General features: G+C 41.5%; 1 protein-coding gene across 11 annotated transcripts in view; it reads right to left on the bottom strand.

Moving 5' to 3' along the window:
- Positions 1–20,993, bottom strand: part of PHACTR1 (phosphatase and actin regulator 1) — a gene marked incomplete at its 5' end in the record, with an annotated part of 573,950 nt that overhangs the window by 208,347 nt on the left and 344,610 nt on the right. For all 11 annotated transcript variants that reach the window (XM_080657408.1, XM_080657410.1, XM_080657416.1 and 8 more), the window contains one exon: positions 7,537–7,701. In XM_080657408.1, coding sequence (XP_080513534.1) covers positions 7,537–7,701 — 165 coding nt within the window. The remainder of the gene's footprint in view (positions 1–7,536; positions 7,702–20,993) is intronic.

A 20,993-nucleotide genomic window follows, 5' to 3' on the forward strand; every position in this document is an offset into this window, starting at 1 on the left:
CTCCCCACATTATAATCAACCACCTGCTAAGCAGTTCTCTTGTTACCAGAATCAGTAGAGACACTTAATACTCAATTTGCAATGAGGTATCCTCTTAATTCTATTACAAGTAAATTTTCTCTCATTACAGACACAAATATACAGAAGTAGTTATATTAAACACTTGAAACAACATTTGGCATCACTCCAAACTTTCCCCATATTACAGAGAATAATCTTATAAAAGGCAAGTCCCCTGACATCTTCATTAGGACACTGCATTAAGATAAAGTCTAGACTTCATGACACACCGTGGAAGACCCTTTATGAGCAGACCCTCGTCCACTTCTTTATCTTCATTTCTCACTACTCTCTGCTCCTCCACTAACAATTCTTTCCAGGCCATAACCTCTTTTCAAACTACAGGTTGTCAGTCTCTCCTTCTCTCTTCTCCTGGAGCTCTCACATTCTGTTCTTCCTACCAGGACAGATGACTCTCTCTCACATTCATTCCCTAACTCCTTGGTTAAACATTCATTTCTCTAGGAACCTTAGCTGGTAACTTACAACTCAGTTGGGTTTGTCTCCTTTAACATCTTGGAGACCCTTGAAGTCTAAAAACCTAAGCTCTGACCAAGTAAATAACATTACTTTGCTAGCATAAAAAAGGGGAACTTCAAAGGAACATTAGAGTTAGGGTACAAAGGCCTAAATCAGCTGCCTTTCCAGAACACATGGGCTTATTCATCAATGTTGTCAACCCATCAGTTTTATCTCGCTGCCTGAGTGGGAAGAATATAAACTTCTAGCACAAGAGCTATGCCAGGGATATTTCATAGGACCTAACAGTGGAACAGTTGGTCCATGCTGGATAAGAGGTAATAATCCTATACTATAAAAGGATATCTAGAAAAGTTCTGATGCAAACCTTAGGGTTTGTTTGTCTCCTCTAAGAAATGAAAATGCACTTCCCCAATCACATGGCACATTAGGAATTCAGGAGATGAGCTTCCCAGGAAGGGAATCTGGAGATGGGCTTCCCAGATCCAGGGTATCTTGAAACCTATTGGTTGCTAAAGCCATCAGTTATTGGATAAATTGATGGAAGAAATAAAGGAAGCAGGGTCTGTACCAGAGGTTAAGAGGCAACCAGGAACTAGCTGAAATAGTTAGCTAACAGGTCAGGGTTAAGGGTTGACTCTTGTTCCATTGGGAAGTTTTGGGGTAAGCAGAAGGCCAATGAGGCAGAGGGGCCAAAGGAGAAGGCTGGAGCTCCATACTTACATGCATACCTGAGAATCTCCTGTTGCATCAATGTTGTATTGTACAGAAAACAGTGGACAAAAGCAAGTAGACTGTTTCTGGACCCCACAATATGTACAAAGGGAACTCCTAATATAGTTAAGGCCTGGACCTTCATTATTACTGGCAGTTGGGTGGGACCAGTGTAAGAAGGTTTCCAATTGTGTGGCATAGTAGAGGAATAGGCAATCAGTTAATCCTATTTGAAAGTTGCTGCCTTATTACAATTTTACCTACATTAGTTGGGTTTGCTAATAGCTGGAATGAAAATTTAAATACAACTTTTGATTTTCTCTGAATCAATTAAATTGCAGTACTTTATTGGCCTAAGAATCTGATGGACTGAAACACCTCAATTTGAGAAAAGAAAATACAGAGAATCTTTCCAAGAAAACATCAATTCAGCAATTAGTTGAATGTTAAAATCAAAAAGGAAGTTCCTTTTGTTTCTTGGTTGAAAATGACAAATTAAATCAGCACGAAACTTTGCAAGTAAGTTATGTAGTTTCTTTGTCTGTTAGTAGATACAGGATCTTTACCACATTTTAAATAATTTTCTGACTTACTCTTCCACCAACAGCACGCACTGCCAAGACTTTAGTCTGTTTTGCCTCCACTTTGAGAATCACTAATTCGATAATGCAGCTCTGTGCTCACAAGCTCCTGCACTGTTAATTGGTTTCTGGCCATGGCTCCCACCTACTGTTTTAAAGTTCTTTGACCTCCAGGAACTTAAATTCTTGATTTTTCTAATCTGACTCAACCCATTCCTTTCTTACCCAATTTAAAGTCCAATACTAAAGTGGGTTAAATAGTGTCTCTGGAAAGTCATATCCAAGTCCTAACCTTCAGGACCTAGAATGTGACCTTACTTGGAAACAAGGTCTTTATAGATATAAGTTAAGGACCTCTGAATGAGGTTATCCTGGTTTAGGGTGGACCCTGACTCCAGTGTCTGGTGTTCTTCTAAGAGAAGGGAGGGATTTGAGACATGGGGAAGGCCATGTGAAAACAGAAGCAGATATTTGAGTTATGCAGCAACAAGCAAGGCACATTATGGATTGCCCAGCAGCCACCAGAACCTACGAGAGAGGCATGAACAGGTTTTTCCTCATAGTCTATAGCCAAGAGGAACCAACCCTGCCAACACCTTGAGTTTGGACTTCTGCTCTCTAGAAGTGTGTGAGAATGATTCTGTCGCTCTATGCCACTAAGTTTGTGGTGATTTATCACTTCCCTTCTTTTCTTTTTACCCATCTGGCAAAACTCCAGCCCTCAACTTAACATGCTTTCTCCATAGCTGTACCTGGACAGCCAAAATGGCTGAAACAAGTCAGCAGTGCTGTGAAGATTCATAATCATCAACTTGAAATGGGCTTACCTCTGCATGACCCCTCCTCTCCTCTTTGTGAGGAGACGACCTCACTTATTATCTAGAGAAGAAACTCAGCCATCAGATAGGGTTGATCCCAACTTCCTGACTCCTATCTCTTCAGCCAGCCCCACTGCTTCCCTCCATTTCAGTGGAGGAGGTGCTCATTACTTCTGATACCAACCCTTTTATCTGGGCTTTCCATCCCACCCACTCCTAACTTCTCAGCACCCTTACCTGATTTCTTTGGTCTCACACATTTTCTAACTCCTTTTCTCTCTGGGATCTTTCACATTGGTTGGTCATGCTTATGTCACTTTTATTGTAAAGAACAACAATAAATAAGAAGGCACAGACAGCCCCCTCCTAATCAAATCGCACACATTTGAGTCTCTATAGACACACATGTTTTCTCCACCACCCATCCTCGTCCCATCTCTCTTCCTCATTTCACAGCCAGACTTCTCAAAGACGTAGCCTTATTTTTCCCTTTCCTTCTAATTTCTCATTCCACACTAATCTGGCATTTGTCCCCAAATAATTCACCCAGAGAGCTTTTGCTAAATCATCAATGACCTCTAATGAATCAAAATCACTAAAGTCAATGGGCGTTTTTCTATACATCACTTGACTTTATAGCACTGAACACAGTTCATTATACCCTCCTTGAAGCATTTTCCAATCCTGGTTGGAAAATGCTCCTGGTTTTCTTTCCACCTCTGGAGCCTCTGCCCTTGTAGCTCCTTTATAAATTCATCCTTCTCCACCCAGTCATTAGTAATGATATTCTTCCTTTGTCTATTAGACCTGTCTTTGACTCTCTATTCTATACTTGTTCCCTAAGGGATCTCATACATCGTCATCACTAATTGACATGTATGCAAATGACCCAACATTTACATATCAAGCACATATCAAGAACCTGTTGTTTTACATTTTATGCGTTACTGTTCTTTGCTTTCCATATAGTCAACTGCCAACTTTGGCTATCACAAGGTCAACTCAATCACATACCAAAACTTGCAATCTTATCTCCCCCTCACTCCCACCCTGCCCCAACTCCTCCAAACCTGCCACTCTCCCAAAATACTCATTCTGGGAAAGGCCACCTCCACATACCCTTAACCAACATGAGAATGTCAACCTTGACACTTCTCTTTCTCCCTCCTACGTCTGACCTGTCATCAAGTCCAATCACTTGTTCCTTATAACAGCACCCAAATCCATCCATTCCTACCACCAAATATTGGTCCAATTTACTATCATCTGCCAATGACCTCCTAACTGGTCTATCTGTGGTCACTCACACTCTTGTCTAATTTGTTCTATAGGATGCAGGCCTTGTGAAGGTCCAATCTTATATCTTGAGCCTCAGCCTCATTCCATACCACACTTCCTGCTCTTCCTTCTCCAGCCGCTGGTCCTTCCTACTTTACCAGAAGGTTCATCTGCTTCTTCTACTGCAGGGACTCTGCACATGCTGGTCTACTGCCTGGGTGCAAATTCCTACCCCTCCCCCAGAGGAAGTTCCCCTGATGCCTCAGACTGAGTCAAGTCTTTCATTCTCCAAAAGACCTTTCTTTCACTACCCTTATCATAGCTATGACCTAGCTTTCTTCTTGTGATTTGATCATTTGCCTTTCCGGAAACACTGTGCAGGCCACAAGGTCACTCACAAGGTCTAGTTTTGCTCACAGATACATTCCAGGGCCAGGTACAGTTTCAGCATGTGGTAGGCACTCAGGGAGTTTTGCTGTTGTTTTTCTTCAAGGCCATAGGTATGCAGTAAAGCTTACACACACAAAGGAAACTTTGGTACATTGTAGATTTCCAAAGCCAACCCCTGCAACTCAAAAGAAACAAAAGCACAACTTGGTGGCATCTTCACAGCTTATTCCTGCCGGGGCTATTTTTTTCTAAATGCAGTCCTATTTACAAGAAATTTGGATAAGTTGGCTGCAGTTGACTATTTGAGGAGGCACTGTCTGGTCTATTTCACATGTTATAATCTGTTTTTGTTTCTGGGGCAGGTATAAGGATGTTTTGTGGACACCTATTGCCAATAACACAAAAGATGCTGGGCATCAAGCTAATTGCTCCCCAGGGCCTGGGCGGAGCGGAGCCTCTGAGGGCAGGTTGAAAAGCAGGTGGAGATCATCTCCCTGAGGACCTGTTGTTTTACATTCTATGCATTACTGCTCTCCTGTGCTGACAGGTGATGCAGAGAAGCTTCTGAGAGGAACTCTATCCTGTAGTGCTTTGGCCACCTTGCAGAACTCAGCCCTGGGTCTTAATACTGAAGGCCTTTAGGACACTGGCCTTAGAATAGGAGGGGCATACGAGCAGCATGAGACATGATCTATCTTTGAAAATTTCATATAGTAGCTATTGATGCCAAAATTGAGGAAAATCTTGAGATCATAATTTTCTAATGTAGTTTTCTTATTTCTATACAACTTGCAAAGCAATATTTGAAGGTGTTGCATATACGCAGACACACATGTCCCATATCTTGAGTTACAGTAAAACTACAGGATACGGTAGAGAATTATTATGGCAAATTATAAATGTAACTCATTGTGGAAATAATAACAGGCCAAGCATGTACTGTGTTAATATAATTTCATGTGTTAAAAAAGCATACAATTTTAAATACAAATACATAATATAGATGCAATATATGGACTTATTCTTTGTATTTAAAATCATGGACATTACTGTGCATATGAAATGACATTACATACACACACAGCCAAGACAAATATATGCATTCCAGCTAAAACTGGCAAACCAATTACTTTCTCACAATGAATCAATCAATCCTCTTGTATATTTAATATTTGATTCTTATCCATGCATAGGAAAGTTTGTAATTCAAAGTATTACTTGAGCATATATGTAGTTTTATGATGTTAAATATCCTTATGTTGACAATAGTTTTCTCATTTTGTCTAAAAACTAGCACAGAAAGTCTCTCCTTTCCAAAAACAAGAAATAACATTTCTGAATCTAGTTAAGTACAAGGAACACTACAGTGTAAATTGTTGACTTAAAAATCCCCCCCACAAAATAGCTTCATTTATATCATGAACCCATCCATCTATTGTGATACAGATATATTCCATAGTATGTCCTCCAGCTTCTCTAATTTTGAACCAGAATGTCTCTTAAAGAGAAACAACAACTACACACACATAACATTCAGCTGTCAGTTTAACTAGTTTGGCTACAGAAATCATAGAAACTTGCTAAGAATAGTTAAAAATAAGAATGACTAAAGTTGCATTTTTACCTGTCGCATGTTTTTTAATTCTTTCTCCCCAAAGAATTTTAAATGAATGTTTTTTTAAACTTTTAATGATTCATGAGTAATTTGATGCCACTGTACTTTGCTTAAAGAATGTATTTCATTTTGATTTCTCCTCTCCAATGCAATGGTCTAAATGTCCTTTTCTTTGTCACCTCATGAAGAGGGGATTCATAGGAGTCACCCATTTAGACTTTCACTGCATGTAAATCTCTCCATAGTGCTTGGGGATGCGTGCACGACATACACATACACCTTAACAGATCTGTGCAATGACCAAGAGGTTGGAGGATGCAGTGAGGTGAATATAGAGATTTATGGAATGCAGAAGTTTGTTCTAATCTCAGGAATTAACAGGTTACATATAGCAGCGGGGCACTGGGGCTTTCATCTAAGGAACAGAGTCAGAACATGAACTGGAGATGTCTACCATGAGGACTGTTTAAGATTCAAGACTTTTTACAACTGTCCTATGTTTGTTATTCTCTTTCATTCCCCCAAAGCAATTAGCAGTAAAATGGCTGGATCTGTGGAATAGTGTTCAGGTACAAAAAGTAGGTCATATCTCCTATTTTCGTGGTTAGTTTGGGGGAAAGAAAAAGGGAAAGAGGCCAGAAAAATAGAGGAGGTGGTAATTCTGAGAAGGAGAGAGAACAAGTTGAGTTTTTTAGGACGTAGAGGAAGAAGGAAATAAAAGTGCTGGAGTAGGCCTGGGATGACGTGGACACATAATTAGCAAAATCAAAGCAAAACAAACAAACAAAAAAATCTACACAGCCCTTCTAGCATCTCCTCTTTAACAAGGTGAAATCAGAACTCCTTCACCTATACATTACTCTCGAGCACACGCTTCCTCATTTAAAAAAATCCAGTGTGCTACATGAACTCTCCAAAATCTTAAGTTATGTAAGGTACAAATTCCTAACCCTATTTTATTCATGGGGAAACTGAGATACAGCATTAAATAAACTGGGCAAAGGCCATGTAACTATGAAGTACCAGAGCTGGGACTTGAACCCAGGTACTCAGACTTGCTGACTTGCCATGAGTTCCCTTGCTGTCCACTAGGCTACAAACTATAGTTATCTTTGTCACCAGTAATGCTTCATTTCTACTCTCCTGTGTTTTCCTGCCATGTCCAAGAATCACTTATTCAAGACAATTCCTCCATGAAATAACCTATCCTATCTGCCAATAACTATATATAACTTATTTTCTGCTGTGTGTTGATTTTTACTGGAACTGTGAAAATAAGGATGAAAAATAAGAAATAGATTGTCAATACTAGAATGAAAGCATTCAATTATAGAAAAGGTGGAGTTGTAAGTGCAGATATTTATAGATCATATAAAAGTGGTTATTTAAAAACATCCCCACCCCCGAGACACAAGAAAACACACAGAATCTAAAAGCCAGTCTCAATCATATAGAATAATTATTAGAGACAAGAGCAATCCTAAGGCTTGATTTTTTTCCTTTGGTTCCGACAGCCTACAGTAATTAAAGTCTACTAATTAACATACACAGTGAAAGTCAACAAAAGCCCAGTGAGAAATGAAGGAAAAAACAATCTTACCTGCAGATGTGTGCTTGAACTTTTCGCTTTTCTTCTTCCTCCATTTCCAAGGCTTGAAAATCCTTCCCAGGTTGGCAAACTTACTTCTCCTCCGAATGGGTGGGGTATGGGTACCTGGGACGAGGGAGTCAGAACGCATTGCCGCCAGCCTCTCCACTTCCTCAGCTTGTTTTTCCCAAGAAAAAGATGAAAATAGAGAGAGGGAAAAAAAGTGTTAAAATGGGAGCCTCACAGATGGCCAGCGTTTTCCATGGTTACAGATAACAGAAGCCACATGACTGAAGTTCCGTTTCTCTTTTCATCTTTTTGTAATGGAAGTCATGCCAACACGTTCCAAAGGCCAGGGACAGTCAGCCAAATCCTAGGGATTCAAAGACCCTAATCAAATTTGCCTAACCTTAACCCAGACAGGGGGAGGAGGAGGAGGAGGAGGAGGAGCAGAGCCCTCCTGACACACCAGAGACTCCCCACAAGGCAGGGAGGCATCAGAAGAGTCAAATGACAGTCAGTGTAACTACTGGCCCAGAAATTTCTCAAGTAAGACTTGGCAGATGCAATCACTATAGCACCGTCTGCTGAGAAAAGAGGGAGAAAACATTTATCAACTGTCTATTCTAGTGCCAACGTGCCAGCACCCACGGCTCGTCATCCTACTGCCCTGCTCACCCAGCCCTACGGCAGCACTGGACTCTGTTGAGTGGCTCCACCTTAGGGTTGCTGACTGACTTTAGAGTGCTCACCATTTGTTAGATTTTATAATTGCCTTGACTCCTCTAGTCTGTTTGTTTTTGCTTTAATTTCTGAAAGAAGACTCAGAAATTGAAAGCTAAGAGTGACTTTAGGGACCACCTAGACTACTCCCAATAACTTTACGTTTGAGGACACTCAAACCTGTAATGCTTAGTGGGGGCCCTTCGATTAAGGCCACAGTCATCCTGACCTCTTTTATAACTTGGAATGAAACAAATTCTTTTCCAACTTACATGAGCATGTACACATTCCAGTGAGGTAAATATACTGCAACTTGAGTTTTTGAGATAGGAATAATCAGAGAAAATAACCTCCTTGACAAAATCAAGGGGGTACAAAGGAGTTGCCTTTGCAGAAAGTCAAATTATACCTAAAACTGTGGCCAATCCAAAATCCTCTGTTGGACCTTTAACACTGTCTTTCAGAAAAATCACCTGGACAGGCTGTTCTCAGAAGCTCAGACTTACAGCCTGGTAGGCTGCGTGAGGCCATTTGAAATGGTTCTAACTCAGGAAATTCATACATTCAACAAACATATATGGAACCTCCACCATGTGCCAGGCAGTGCTGTGGTGACAGGTGATAACAGGTTGGTAAAGGCTCCTGGAAGCACGACTGAAAGGAAGTAGATGAATTTGAGAGATGTCTGGGAAGCAAGATCCAGAGGACTTAGTGACTAATTGGATGGCCTGAGGGAGGTCAGTGGAATGGCAGCCTTCATTCACGGGAGCAGGGAACATGGGGGAGGCACAGGTTTGCAGGTGAGGGCAGCAAGGATCTGGACATGATGTGTGGTGACAGCACTGAAAAGCTTTGACTACATGGCTCAATACACTGGTAGCTCCTCTTTTGAATCATTGTGTTAAGTAACTACTTACTACTGTGCCAGACACTGCGAGCATTTATTGGGCAGACACACAGAAGAATGGGACATGGCTGAGCAGAGTCTAGAGGAGGAGATAAAGGGCTCAGTGTGCAAAACTGCCAAAATGGGAAACCATGTAAAATTCAATGAGACAAAGAGAAGAGAATGACTAATTCTGTTTGGCTGTGTTGGAAAAGACCCCAGGGACGTAACATTTGGCTATATATTTTTAAAAATATACATATTTTTATTGATTTCAGAGAAGAAGGGAGATGGAGAGAGAGATAGAAAGATCAACGATGAGAACTGAATCACTGATCGGCTGCCTCCCACACACCTCCTACTGGGGATTGAGCCCGAAACCCGGTGTGGATGAAAGGGGCCACATGCTAATCTGACAAGCTCAGAGAAGGCCTGCATAGCAGTCTTGCAAACTCAGAGACCTAAAGTAACCACAAAGGATGGTCTAAAATTAAAATTTATTTATTTTCTTTAAAAAAATATTTTTTATTGATTTCAGAGATGAAGTGAGAGGGAGAGAAAGATAGAAACATCAACCATGAGATTGGGCAACCCAGGCATATGCCCTGACCTGGAATCAAACCATGACCTCCTGGTTCATAGGTAAACTCTCAACCACTGAGCCACACAGCTGGGCTCTCCAGTAACTTCTTTTTTTTTAATTTTTTAAAATTTATTTTTTAAATTTCTTTATTGATTAAGGTATTACATATATGTCCTTATCCCCCCTTTGCCCCCCCCCCCACTCATGCCATCACCCCCTGTTGTCTGTGTCCATTGGTTAGGCCCATATGCATGCATACAAGTCCTTTGGTTGATCTTCCCCCCTTCCCCCCACCCTCCCCTACCTTCCCTCTGAGGTTTGACGGTCTGATCGATGCTTCTCTGTCTCTGGATCTGTTTTTGTTTCTCAGTTTATGTTGTTCATTATATTCCATAACTGAGTGAGATCATGTGATATTTATAAAAGCAGTTATGGTGGGTAGTTACCTCCCTGGCTGGTATCCTCACTGACAAGGTCAACCTTTACCTTAACTGAGCCTATCTGTCTTTTTGCATCTATGATAACATATCCTTGAAATGTCTGGGTAACTTGTAACTTCCCTTTTTCTGGACCCCTTGGGGCACAACCTAATGTGCCTGGGTGCCAGGACAGATACCACAAATTCCTTCATTGTTGTTGTTATCATGTTAATTGTTGACTCTTAACTATCCTGCACCCACGTAAGTATGTGTCTATCATTTTACTTTTTATCCAATTCCAGGGTCCCCCCCACCCTTGCCCACTTTGCTTTCTCCCACCTCTCTAATCTATCACCAATGGATCATGTAGCCCACCTACATCCCCTCCTTTGATTGCAATGTATAAAAAGAGATGAAAAGCCGCCATTCTCTGGAGCATTATCCCAATCCCTAGAGATACTGCTTCCTGGCAATTGTCTACAGTTTGGTTCAAATAAACTCTCAAAAATCTTTACAGGTTTGCATGTTTTTACGTTAACACCGGGCATGTGTCTCACCAGGAATAGAACTGTGACCTCCTGGTTTACAGATCGATGCTCACCAGCCGCACTCATTTGGCTAGATTTTTAAAGAGGGGGAACTTTTTTCCCCACATGGGAAAGGGGGAGACATGGATCCCAGGAAGGAAAACAGCCCCAAAGGAACAGAGAGGGCTGGGAGAACGTGGCATGTCTAGGAACTTCGAGAAACAGTAAACGGTGAGTTGGTTATGGTGGTGAGATGGAGAGCCAGTGGGGAAAGGTGGAAGCTGGAGGAGTCGGAACCAGATCATGCAAACCTTTGAAAGGTTTGATTAGGTGTTTGTCTCTCACAAGCAGGGGGAAAAGATGAGAATCGGAAAACGTAAATTGACATTATTACTACATTCAACAAATATGCATTGAGTGCTCACTATGTACCAGATGCTTAGGCTATGCCACTAAGCAAAACATATAAAAATACCAATCTGTGGAGCTTACACTAGTGAGTGGGGTGGGGAGCATACAATACGCATTAAAACTAAGTAAACTGTAGAGTATGTTAGAAGATACATGCTTTGGAAGAAAAATAGAAGACAAAGAAGAACATGGCAAAAGAGGTCAAGAGTGTCTAGGTTGGGGTTGGGGGGGTGGTGGGCAATATTAAATAGCCTGATTGAGAAGGTACATGGTCAGGACACAATTAGATTTATTTCTAGGAATATTATTGCAACAGCAATAGAATCTGAATCGGAGTGTGAAGAAACGGGTGCAGAGAGAGTAATGAGGGGGCCACTGCAATAGTCGGAGGGTAGTGACTAGAATCCAAGCAGCACAGGGACAGAAGGGATGCAGAGAAGATGACATTCAGCCACAGGTGAACCAACAGATCTTGGTAACTTCCTAAGCCACAAGGGAGGACAAGGAAGCAACAAGGGCAGCAGCTTTTGTTTTTCAGGACTGAATAGTGAAAACTTTCCATTCCTAACAGAGCTTTGATTGTAAAAGCAAAAAGCAGGATGAGATGGTCAATCAATGACAAGGGCTTTGGAGCCAGATAATGCAGTTTTTTGCAAAGTCTCCTGAGCGGTTGGATTTTATTTCTTAAGGTAATGGAGAACTACTGAAGGGAAATTTGCCGGGATGGGATGAGAAGACTTGATCTGGCCATTAGGCTGAGCTCCAAAAACCAGAAGAATATGAGATTGAAGATGTAGGAAAGAGGTGGAGAAATTTATGAAACAGTATTTTTAGGGAGAAGAAGAGGAGGTAGAATCAAAAGCACACACAGGAGGGTTAGTCATTGGAAGGCTTTATGCTGAGTTATTGAAAATTTGAACTGGGGTCTCTGATCACATGTGGGGCTCAGGGAGATTAATCCAGCGTCAGTAGGTAAAAGAGATTACTGAAGACGGAGGGAAGAAAATGATGACTGAGGAGACTTTAAGTAAGTCTGCTTTTCAGAGTGGCTGAGGAGAGTAGTTAAAAAACCCAGCTACAATGAGGAATGAGAAGAAAGCCAAATGGAGTAGGTAAGCAGCCTCTGGAACAACTCTGAACTTGAACATTCTTCTCTTGAAATGGGATGAGCTGGTTGAGCTGGTGCTTCTTCAATAATGCTCAGTGGTATCTACAGAGGGGGTGACAATTGTGAGAAACCATTCCAAGGAGGTTTTAAGGCCAGGACACAAGTCAAGTCAAGATCATCTAATTCCCACAAGATCACTTTTGCTTTCATATATAGCCATCACCTTTCCCCTGTTTCTTACCTTAGTTTATAATCTTATTGTTGCTTGTCCTGACTTTGCAAGTCTCCAAACCTACATTCCCAACGCTCCCTTCCACGCCCCCGTCTCCTGGCTTCAAACCTATATTTTATACTGTTGCAGATAACGGCCAGAAGCCTGCTTTTCTCAGAAACTTTCAATGGCTTCCCACAGTTTACATTTCCTGTCTTGGCATTTAGGAACCTCCCCAATGACCTGCCTAGAATTCCCTCTCTCAGCACACACTATAGCCAAAATGCAACACTCCTCCAAGCAGCCTCCTCCCGGGGCCTGTGGATCCTGATGGACATCAAATGACTGGAATTATGTGCAAAATTTCATGTATGTTTGGGTATCTGCATTTGGTTGAAAGAGTTTCCATTTTCTTTTGTTTCCCCAAGTGGTCTAACACACAAAAGGTAAATTTTTAAAAGTATCCAGGTTGAGGCTTCTTGGGTTCAGCCAACCTAAAATATCTGCTGAAGATTAAAGGAAGATTGTGCATTGAATGCTTAAAAAATTATTTTTAAACCAAGATATGAGTTACTTAAGCTTGATGTTAAATTTGCTCTCATAGTTGGCACTTGATAATGATTTTTTAAATAAGTAAATGAATGAGGGCATTTGACATAGCTCATGAAAATCAGTATTACTATTTGTCTTAAGAAATAAACACCACTGGGACCAAAAACTATTTCATAATTACGTCTTTAAGAAATGAATGCATATTATTCTGAAATTACCACATTAAAATAATTATAAGACATTAGGAGTGCCTTGGAAAAACTTAGAATGGCAAGAAGCTGGCAGAACATTATAAAGGTATAATTATAACTCCATAATTAAATGAATCCTTAATAAGTATACTATTAAGTTCAAGATGTTTAGCCCTAATGTACACTAGATTATTGAGCAGACTGGATGCCTTTAAGTAAAGGTGATTTATATTTTAATCATCCTCATTACTTTTCTCCCAATTCATTTGACAACGGGGGCTACCCTCAACCTCACTGCTTTGCCACCAGATAGTGAAATTTGAAGACTTAGCAGTGAGGAAAGAGGCCAATTGTGAATACAGTTTGAAGAGGAAGAACAAAAGAAAACAAAACTGGGCTCAGAATAAAGTGGTCTTCTACTGACCACAGGGACAGGAGAGAGAGCGGGATGGAGACGAGTAGGAGAGGAAAGGCACACAGGGCAGGTGTGTTTATAAAACCAGCCTTCTTTTCAAACATATCATGAAAAGACTGCTTTGCCCAAGCCCACTGCTCTCAAAGGTGGCTTCCTCCTGCTGCTGAGAGGAGACAGCTGTCTGGAGAAAATGCTCACTTAGACATGAATCAGCTGTCAAACGCCGGGACAGAGAATGCTGAATCAGAAGGTGGGAAGCTGGGCAGCTGAGCTAATTCTGAGCTGAGGGAGAATGGGAGGCCTGAACCACATGATTTGCACCATTACCCTCCAAAAAAATACTCTCTTAAGAGACTACACAGTCTGGGCTCCCTTTCATGACATGATTGGGATTTGCTTTGTCTGTAGACAGGAAAACGTTGGGAGCTGATTTTTCTTTCCTTTTAGAAAAGCAGGGGAGAAAACACTTGATTTATGCATGCTTTCATCACTGAAACCCCAAGTAGCTGTGTCTGTGGGCACTCTCTGAAGTCCACCCCTGTTGTAGCCTGGGGTTGCTCCTGGCGGGCTCTCAGGACATGCAAGAGTGTGGGAATGGGCAAGGGGAACTTCAGCTGGCACCCTTACCATTATATCTCTCATGCTTGCTTGGTTTTCAAAAGGCTTATCCAAAGAAAGCACCAATTCTGGTGTCCTGCTGGCCTAGAAAGTGTTAGGCATGCAGTGTCCTCCTGAGAAGTTTGGAAGAAGGAAGCCATGATGTCTGTTGTCTAATCAACGACAGAGGCAGGAGGGCCAGGACATGAGGAGCCCCCACTGTAGATATCTCCATGTGCCCAGGACTTTTGTAGGACCTGAGATTCTCACAAATTAATATTTGCTTCTTCACCCAATGTGAACCCCAAAATCGAATGCTTATTTTTTTTTGAATAAAGGCAGTGTTTATTAAAATACATTTCATTTTCAAACTTGAGCTGTTTTGAGGGGACACATAGGTACTCAAACTCACACACATACATGAATACATATGCCATTCCAATGTGATTTTAACATACTGATATATTTTTACAGTCTTTTGTTTGATGCAAATGGTTATTTTTCACTTAATTTTTCACTTAATATTCATAATAGATGATACAAATTTATTTTTAAACTTCCATGTCTGCATATATATAAAGTTATCAGCCCTATGTATATATTTTCAACTAAAAGAAATAAACCAAGAAATTGAGATTAGGATTTGAATTATCTGTACCCTTATTAGAAATTACTCAATTGAAAGAAGACTGTATATTAATACTCTGTCTGTAGGGGTTGATGTCAAGCAATAAGATGAAAGAGTTGCTGAAACTGCATTGAGGGGAGAGTGCTAGAGGAAGAAGCTGGAAGTGGTAGCATGTTGAGTGTAGTCGAGGGGCTTCTGTGCAAGTCCCCATTCCAGCATTTGTTAGATCAGTGGTCGGCAAATCGAATGCTTATTTAGCAGGACCTGATACCATTTGCTTTTACTTCCAATTTCATTAGAAGGGGTTCTGTTCCCACCATATTTCACCACCCTAGGAGTGGAGGCCAGAGCTGGGGCTGGAGGTGAGGTTCACTGTCAGTTAACTACACTGAGCTGCCCAGGGGCAACTAGTAAACCTGTCACCTTCCTGCCTCAAGCAGCATTAGTTTTTCTTACAACTGCAGAATGATGTCAGACAGGTCCCTGGCCATTTAGAAAATTCTCAACCACTGTGACTTTTCCCTTTTCAAAATGTACTTTCAGTTTCACAGACATACCTCAGGCAGGGAAATGAAGGATGGATATGAATTATCAGACGTAAAGAGCAGTATTTTCCCATTTTCACTACATAAGTTACACCATGCTGTCTTAGAGAGGCCAAATCTCTTTGAAGAGTTTCTATCCATCTAGGACTGCTCTGTATTAACTCCAAGGTGTGTTTATAAAACAAAAAGAGGAGTGATACATTTTTATTTTAAAATCAGGACCCCTGAGGAGGATCCAAGATGGCAGCGTAGGTAAACACCTAAACTGCTGCCTCGCACAACAATTTCAAAACTACAACTAAAAGACAAAACATCTATCACGCAGAACCACGGGAAAGCTGGCTGAGTGGAAGTTCTACAACTAGAAGGAAAGAGAAAAGAGCATTGAGACGTGCACAAGCGCTGAAAAGCTGAGGTACGGAGGTGCGTGAATCGGGCTGGTGACGGGCGACTGGGAGTGCTGCTTTTTTCAACCTGAAGGGAGACAAGCTCCTGATTACTCTGAACTCAGTTTCTGGGGAGACACGGGGGACCCAAACTCCTATGCGGAGAAGCTGGACTGTCTGCCATCGGGTAGGAAAGTGAGGGTGGCTTGCTTGCAGGGCTGCACGCAGGAATAATTGTTTACTGTGCTGGGGCGCGGGATGCGGGGATGCGGTTGGAGACGCAGAGTCGGCTTACTGGCAGCCATCGCTGTTTGCCATGCCCTAGTCTAGTGACGCCCTGAGACCCTGCCCCGCACAACCTACAACCCTCCCCCCCCCCCCCAAGCTCCAAGCAGCGGCTTTAGCATATGAATGGCCTGCCCTATCACAGCTTAACCTAGCAAACTTGCAGCCCCGGTCAGACAGCTCCAAAACCTCCAAATCCCAAGCAAAGAGGAGAAAACTGTAGTTCTTGCTGTAGCTCCTGCTGGGTGGCCTCAGACAGTAGCTGACCTGCACCCCATTGGAGATCCAGAAACCAGTGTACCTGGTGGTCAGTGTGAGACACCAGATTTCAACTCCTCACATCCATAAGTGACACATTCAAGAGGCAGGCTCAGTGAGCACCAAAGCCCCACTGAAACAAGTCCTGCACCATAAGCGTGTCTCCAGCGCAGCAGTTCTTCCATTACAGACACAGCGGTCCTCACAGCCAATTGGCCTGGAGGTCAATTCCTCCCAGTGTACCAACAGCAATCAAGGCTTAATTACACCAAGACTTTGCACTCAGCCCACAAAGGGGTGTACCAAGAGAGTCCACCTCAGGTGATTGGGGAGGCTGAGCTACTGGCCCCTATAGGTCACCTACCACACAAAGCCACTCCATCAACACAGGGAAGCAACAAAATGCAGAGACAAAGAAACATGTCATGAATGAAAGAAATGGAGGAAAGCAAACTATTGGACGACATAGAGTTCAAAACCACATTTATAAGGTTACTCAAGAATCTTCTAAAAACCGCTGAGGAACCTAGTGAGACCTTTAAGGATCTTAATGAGAATGCCAAAAAAAATGGAAAAGGACCAGTCAGAAATTAAGCATACACTGTCTAAAATAAAGAATATACAGAAACTCAACTATAGATCAACGTACCACAAGAATCAAACCAAAGATCTGAAATATGAGGAAACAAAAAGCACGCAACCAGAAAAAGAAACCAAAAAAAGAATCCAAAAATATGAAGATAGTGTAAGGAGCCTCTGGGACAACTTTAAGTGTACCAACATCCGAATTTTTGGGGTGCCAGAAGAAGAGAGAGAGCAAAATATTGAAAACCTATTTGAAGAAATAATGACAGAAAACTTTCCCTACCTGGTGAAAGAAATAGACTTACAAGTTCAGGAAGCGCACAGAACCCCATACGAGAGGAATCCAAAGAGGACTACACCAAGACACATCATAATTAAAATGCCAAGGGCAAAAGACAAAGAGAGAATCTTGAAAGCAGCAAGAGAAAAACAGTTAGTTACCTACAAGGGAGTACCCATATGACTGTCAGCTGATTTCTCGGCAGAAACTATGCAGGCCAGAAGGGAGTGGCAAGAAATATTCAAAGTGATGAATAGCAAGAACCTACAACCAAAATTACTCTACCCAGCAAAGCTATCATTCAGAGTTGAAGGTCAGATAAAGAGCTTCACAGACAAGAACAAGCTAAAGGAGTTCATCACTACCAAACCAGGATTACATGAAATGCTGAAGGGTATTCTTTAAGAAGAGGAAGAAGAAGAAAAAGGTAAAGATAAAAATTATGAACAACAAAATGACATCAAATACATACCTACCAACAAGTGAATCTAAAAAGCAAGTGAATAAAAAATCTGAAGAACAGAATGGACTGGTGAATATAATAGAATCAGGGACATAGAAAGGGAGTGGACTGACAATTCTCAGGGGGAAGGGGGTGTGAGGGTTGCGGGAAGAGATTGGACAAAAATCTTACACCTATGGATGAAGACAGTGGCAGGGGGTAAGGGCATGGGGTGGGGTGGGGAATCAGGTGGAGGGGAGCTATGGGGGAAAAAAAAGAGGAACACCTGTAATAATCTGAACAATAAAGATTTATTAAAAAAATAAAAAAATAAAGCTCAATAAAAAAAAAAAATCAGGACCCCCTGCCTTGTCCCATGAGTTGAGGAGTGGGATGAAGAAGGTGAGAGGGCATATGAAGGGAGAACTGGGCATTAGAGGGCGTAGGCACAGGGGCAAAGGGAGGGTATTTTGCTCAGAGCAGGTTGCTTGGTTTGCACACCACCTATAAGCCTGTACTGAGCTGGGGGATAAAACAATACTGCCACACTCACCACAAGGCTACAAAAGGGTTTGGTGCAAACACAGACATAATGCCTGAAAACTCACTGGTGTTAATACTGCTGAGTATGAACACTGATGCTTCTCTCAACCATCTTCTCACTCTGTCCTGTACTTGACCTTCACCACCCTTCCCCAGTCTTTCACCCTCTGTTCCTCCCTCCTCTTCCTCATTCCTTACTCTCAGGTCGAAGATGGGTCTAATCTGTAGATTAGAACTAAGGTATTAACATTGATACTAGTCAAACACAGTGTTAATTAGAATAGAGCTGCATTGACAAAGGGTTTATCCATCTTAATCCAAAGCCTGCTTGACTTGCTTGGAGAGCTCTGGTATCCCTCAGTTTTCTGGACACAGAGATGGCTGCCTTCTCTACCTGGGAGCCACCAGAAGAAATACCAATTCTGTGCCACACAAAATCACACTCCAAACATAGCCATTATACACCATCATGATATTTGAGTCTTGTCCACTGTACCTCTGGAGGGATATATAAATGTCATATTGAGAGAGTTGCTAATTAGTCTTGTTGCTACAAGAAGGGTATTCTTCATGGTGAAAAAAGCAACAGTGGGTGTGACTGTACAATACAGTCCTATGGGTTAGGAAATGGGAGGAGACAACCAAGCTCATATACCCAAGCTCATACTTCTCAGCACATTTGCTCAGACACTTGGCCAGCTTCCTCCTCTCTTTCTGGCTCCAGAGCTTGCTGCCTGGTGGGAGGCGATTCTACCCACTGCCAGGAGCAGGTCCCAAAGGATGCTTTCACAGGCCTGCCACTGCCTTTGGCACTATGAACAGGTTGGCTTGGGATAAAGGGCACAGGACTATGCTAGCATGCGATGGAAGGAGGAGAGAAAGGGAATTTATGGATCCACGTGACCAAAGATGACCCAAATCATTTTTCTGTTCATCATCTCTTGAAGCAGTAATTGAAATCCAAGAGAAATAGGAGAATACCCCGCAACCCCATGCCTTGAGAGATACTGATTTTAGCAGCTCTACTGGTTTTCAAATTGCAGGCCCTTATAACAGAAAGAGGCTACGTGGCTAATATGGTTACAGAACTCTGCATACTGTTAACAGGTTTCCAGTTTCCTCATAACAGGAAGTGAGATTCTAAACAGGACAGTGCTTTCTTAGGCATTGATGACAACAATGATGGTAATAATAATAATAATAATAATAATAATAATAATAAAAGTATTAATAAAAGCTACCATTTTTCAGTCACTAAATCTGTGCCTGGTGCCAACCAAAGCACTTAAAGTATTGCTGTATGTAACACCCACATTAATCTTATGAGGAAGCGTTATTATTATCCTCATCTTACATTTGGGAAAATTGAGGAGGAACTAATGAATAGGAAGGCATAATTCCCAGAAGAGAAACACATGCTATTAAGACTTGTCTGTTTTCAAGAACACCTCCTCATTCAATGAAATCTTGGCTTTTCGAATCTCCATATGACTGACTAAAGTAATAAGAGGGCTTTAGGGATGATGGAAGAAATTAGCTTCTTCTTGAAAAGACTACAAACAGGTGCCAATATAAATTAATCCTATTCTAGCAAGAAAAATGGGGTGTTATCTGCCGTATCCTAAGATATAATAAAATATATGCACACCTGTGTGTAGGTACCCTGGAGGATACCTACCCTCGGTCAGTAGGAGATGTGGAACCATAAGTACATTCTCTATTACCCACCTACACCACAGGCTACAATTAAGAACTCAGTAGGTACCAATTTGGCCTGAAATCAGGTAAAATCTGTTTCACTTAGAAAACACTGTCCATTTTTATATATGTGTATAGTGTGAAGAACGTTAATTTTGAAACCAGGACGATGTGAGTTCAAATTCAGAATCTATAGCTTAATAGTGTTGGTGGCTGAGTTCATTTTGGCTTCCCAGCAGGTGGCATGGGCTTCCTAATTTTCCTTTGGAGAACCTTTTCCACTTCCAGGGCAGGTTGTCCAGGAAAGGAGACTCTCACTCCTGATTCCGGAGGTGGGCACATGAGTCAGTGCAGGCTAATCAGAATATTTCATTCTCCACCCTGCACCACTAGAAATTCACTCAGAAATGAGCGATTGAGCCTAGCCAGGCAATGAGATGCAGTTCTGGGTTTTGTTGGGGCTATTGATAGACATGCTCTCCCAACTGGGGTTGTAGATTAGACCAGCTCCAAGCCTGGTCAAAGCAGGAGCCATAAATATAAAAACCTTCACTAAGATTTGGTTAATATTAAGAGAATCTCTAGGTCACAATGGCAATTCATATGCTTTGGGAGGAAACAATACTATTATGTCAAATACTTCATATTTTCTAAGCACTGTACTGAGAGGCTATTTATATTCCGTGACCACAAGAATCAGGGAATAAATAGCACTGCTAATAGACCAGACTGGTAGGGAAAAGTCTTATTTACATTTAAATTTATCCAGGTCTGTGTTGTTTTATTTATTGAGCTAACAGATGCTGTCAGCAAAGTTCTTTCTGAGATATTCAATACAAAGTTCCTGTTTCATCTCCCAGGAATGTAACCTTCAACTGTCAAAGCATGTAATGACTACAAAACATATAAAACATTCTATTGTTCATTTAATCCACAGGATATATTTGTGTTGGGAATGAAACTTGTTTATTTAACTTGTAAATGAACTCCTGAGTCATGTATTAATCCAAAGCAACAATCTTTAAGTAATGTAGGTTCTTTTCTCATCTTAAAATCTCAGATCCTAGGGCCTGATAATCTTATAGTCATAAACAGTGCTTCTCAGAGCTCCAAATCAAACTTCAACAAAACCTTGTTTCTCCTCAGGGGTCAGTAAACTCTCTCTGTAAAGTCAAATCATATCTACTTTGGGATTT

This window comes from Plecotus auritus, assembly GCF_963455305.1.
Source record: "Plecotus auritus genome assembly, chromosome: 2".
Lineage (NCBI taxonomy): Eukaryota > Metazoa > Chordata > Mammalia > Chiroptera > Vespertilionidae > Plecotus > Plecotus auritus.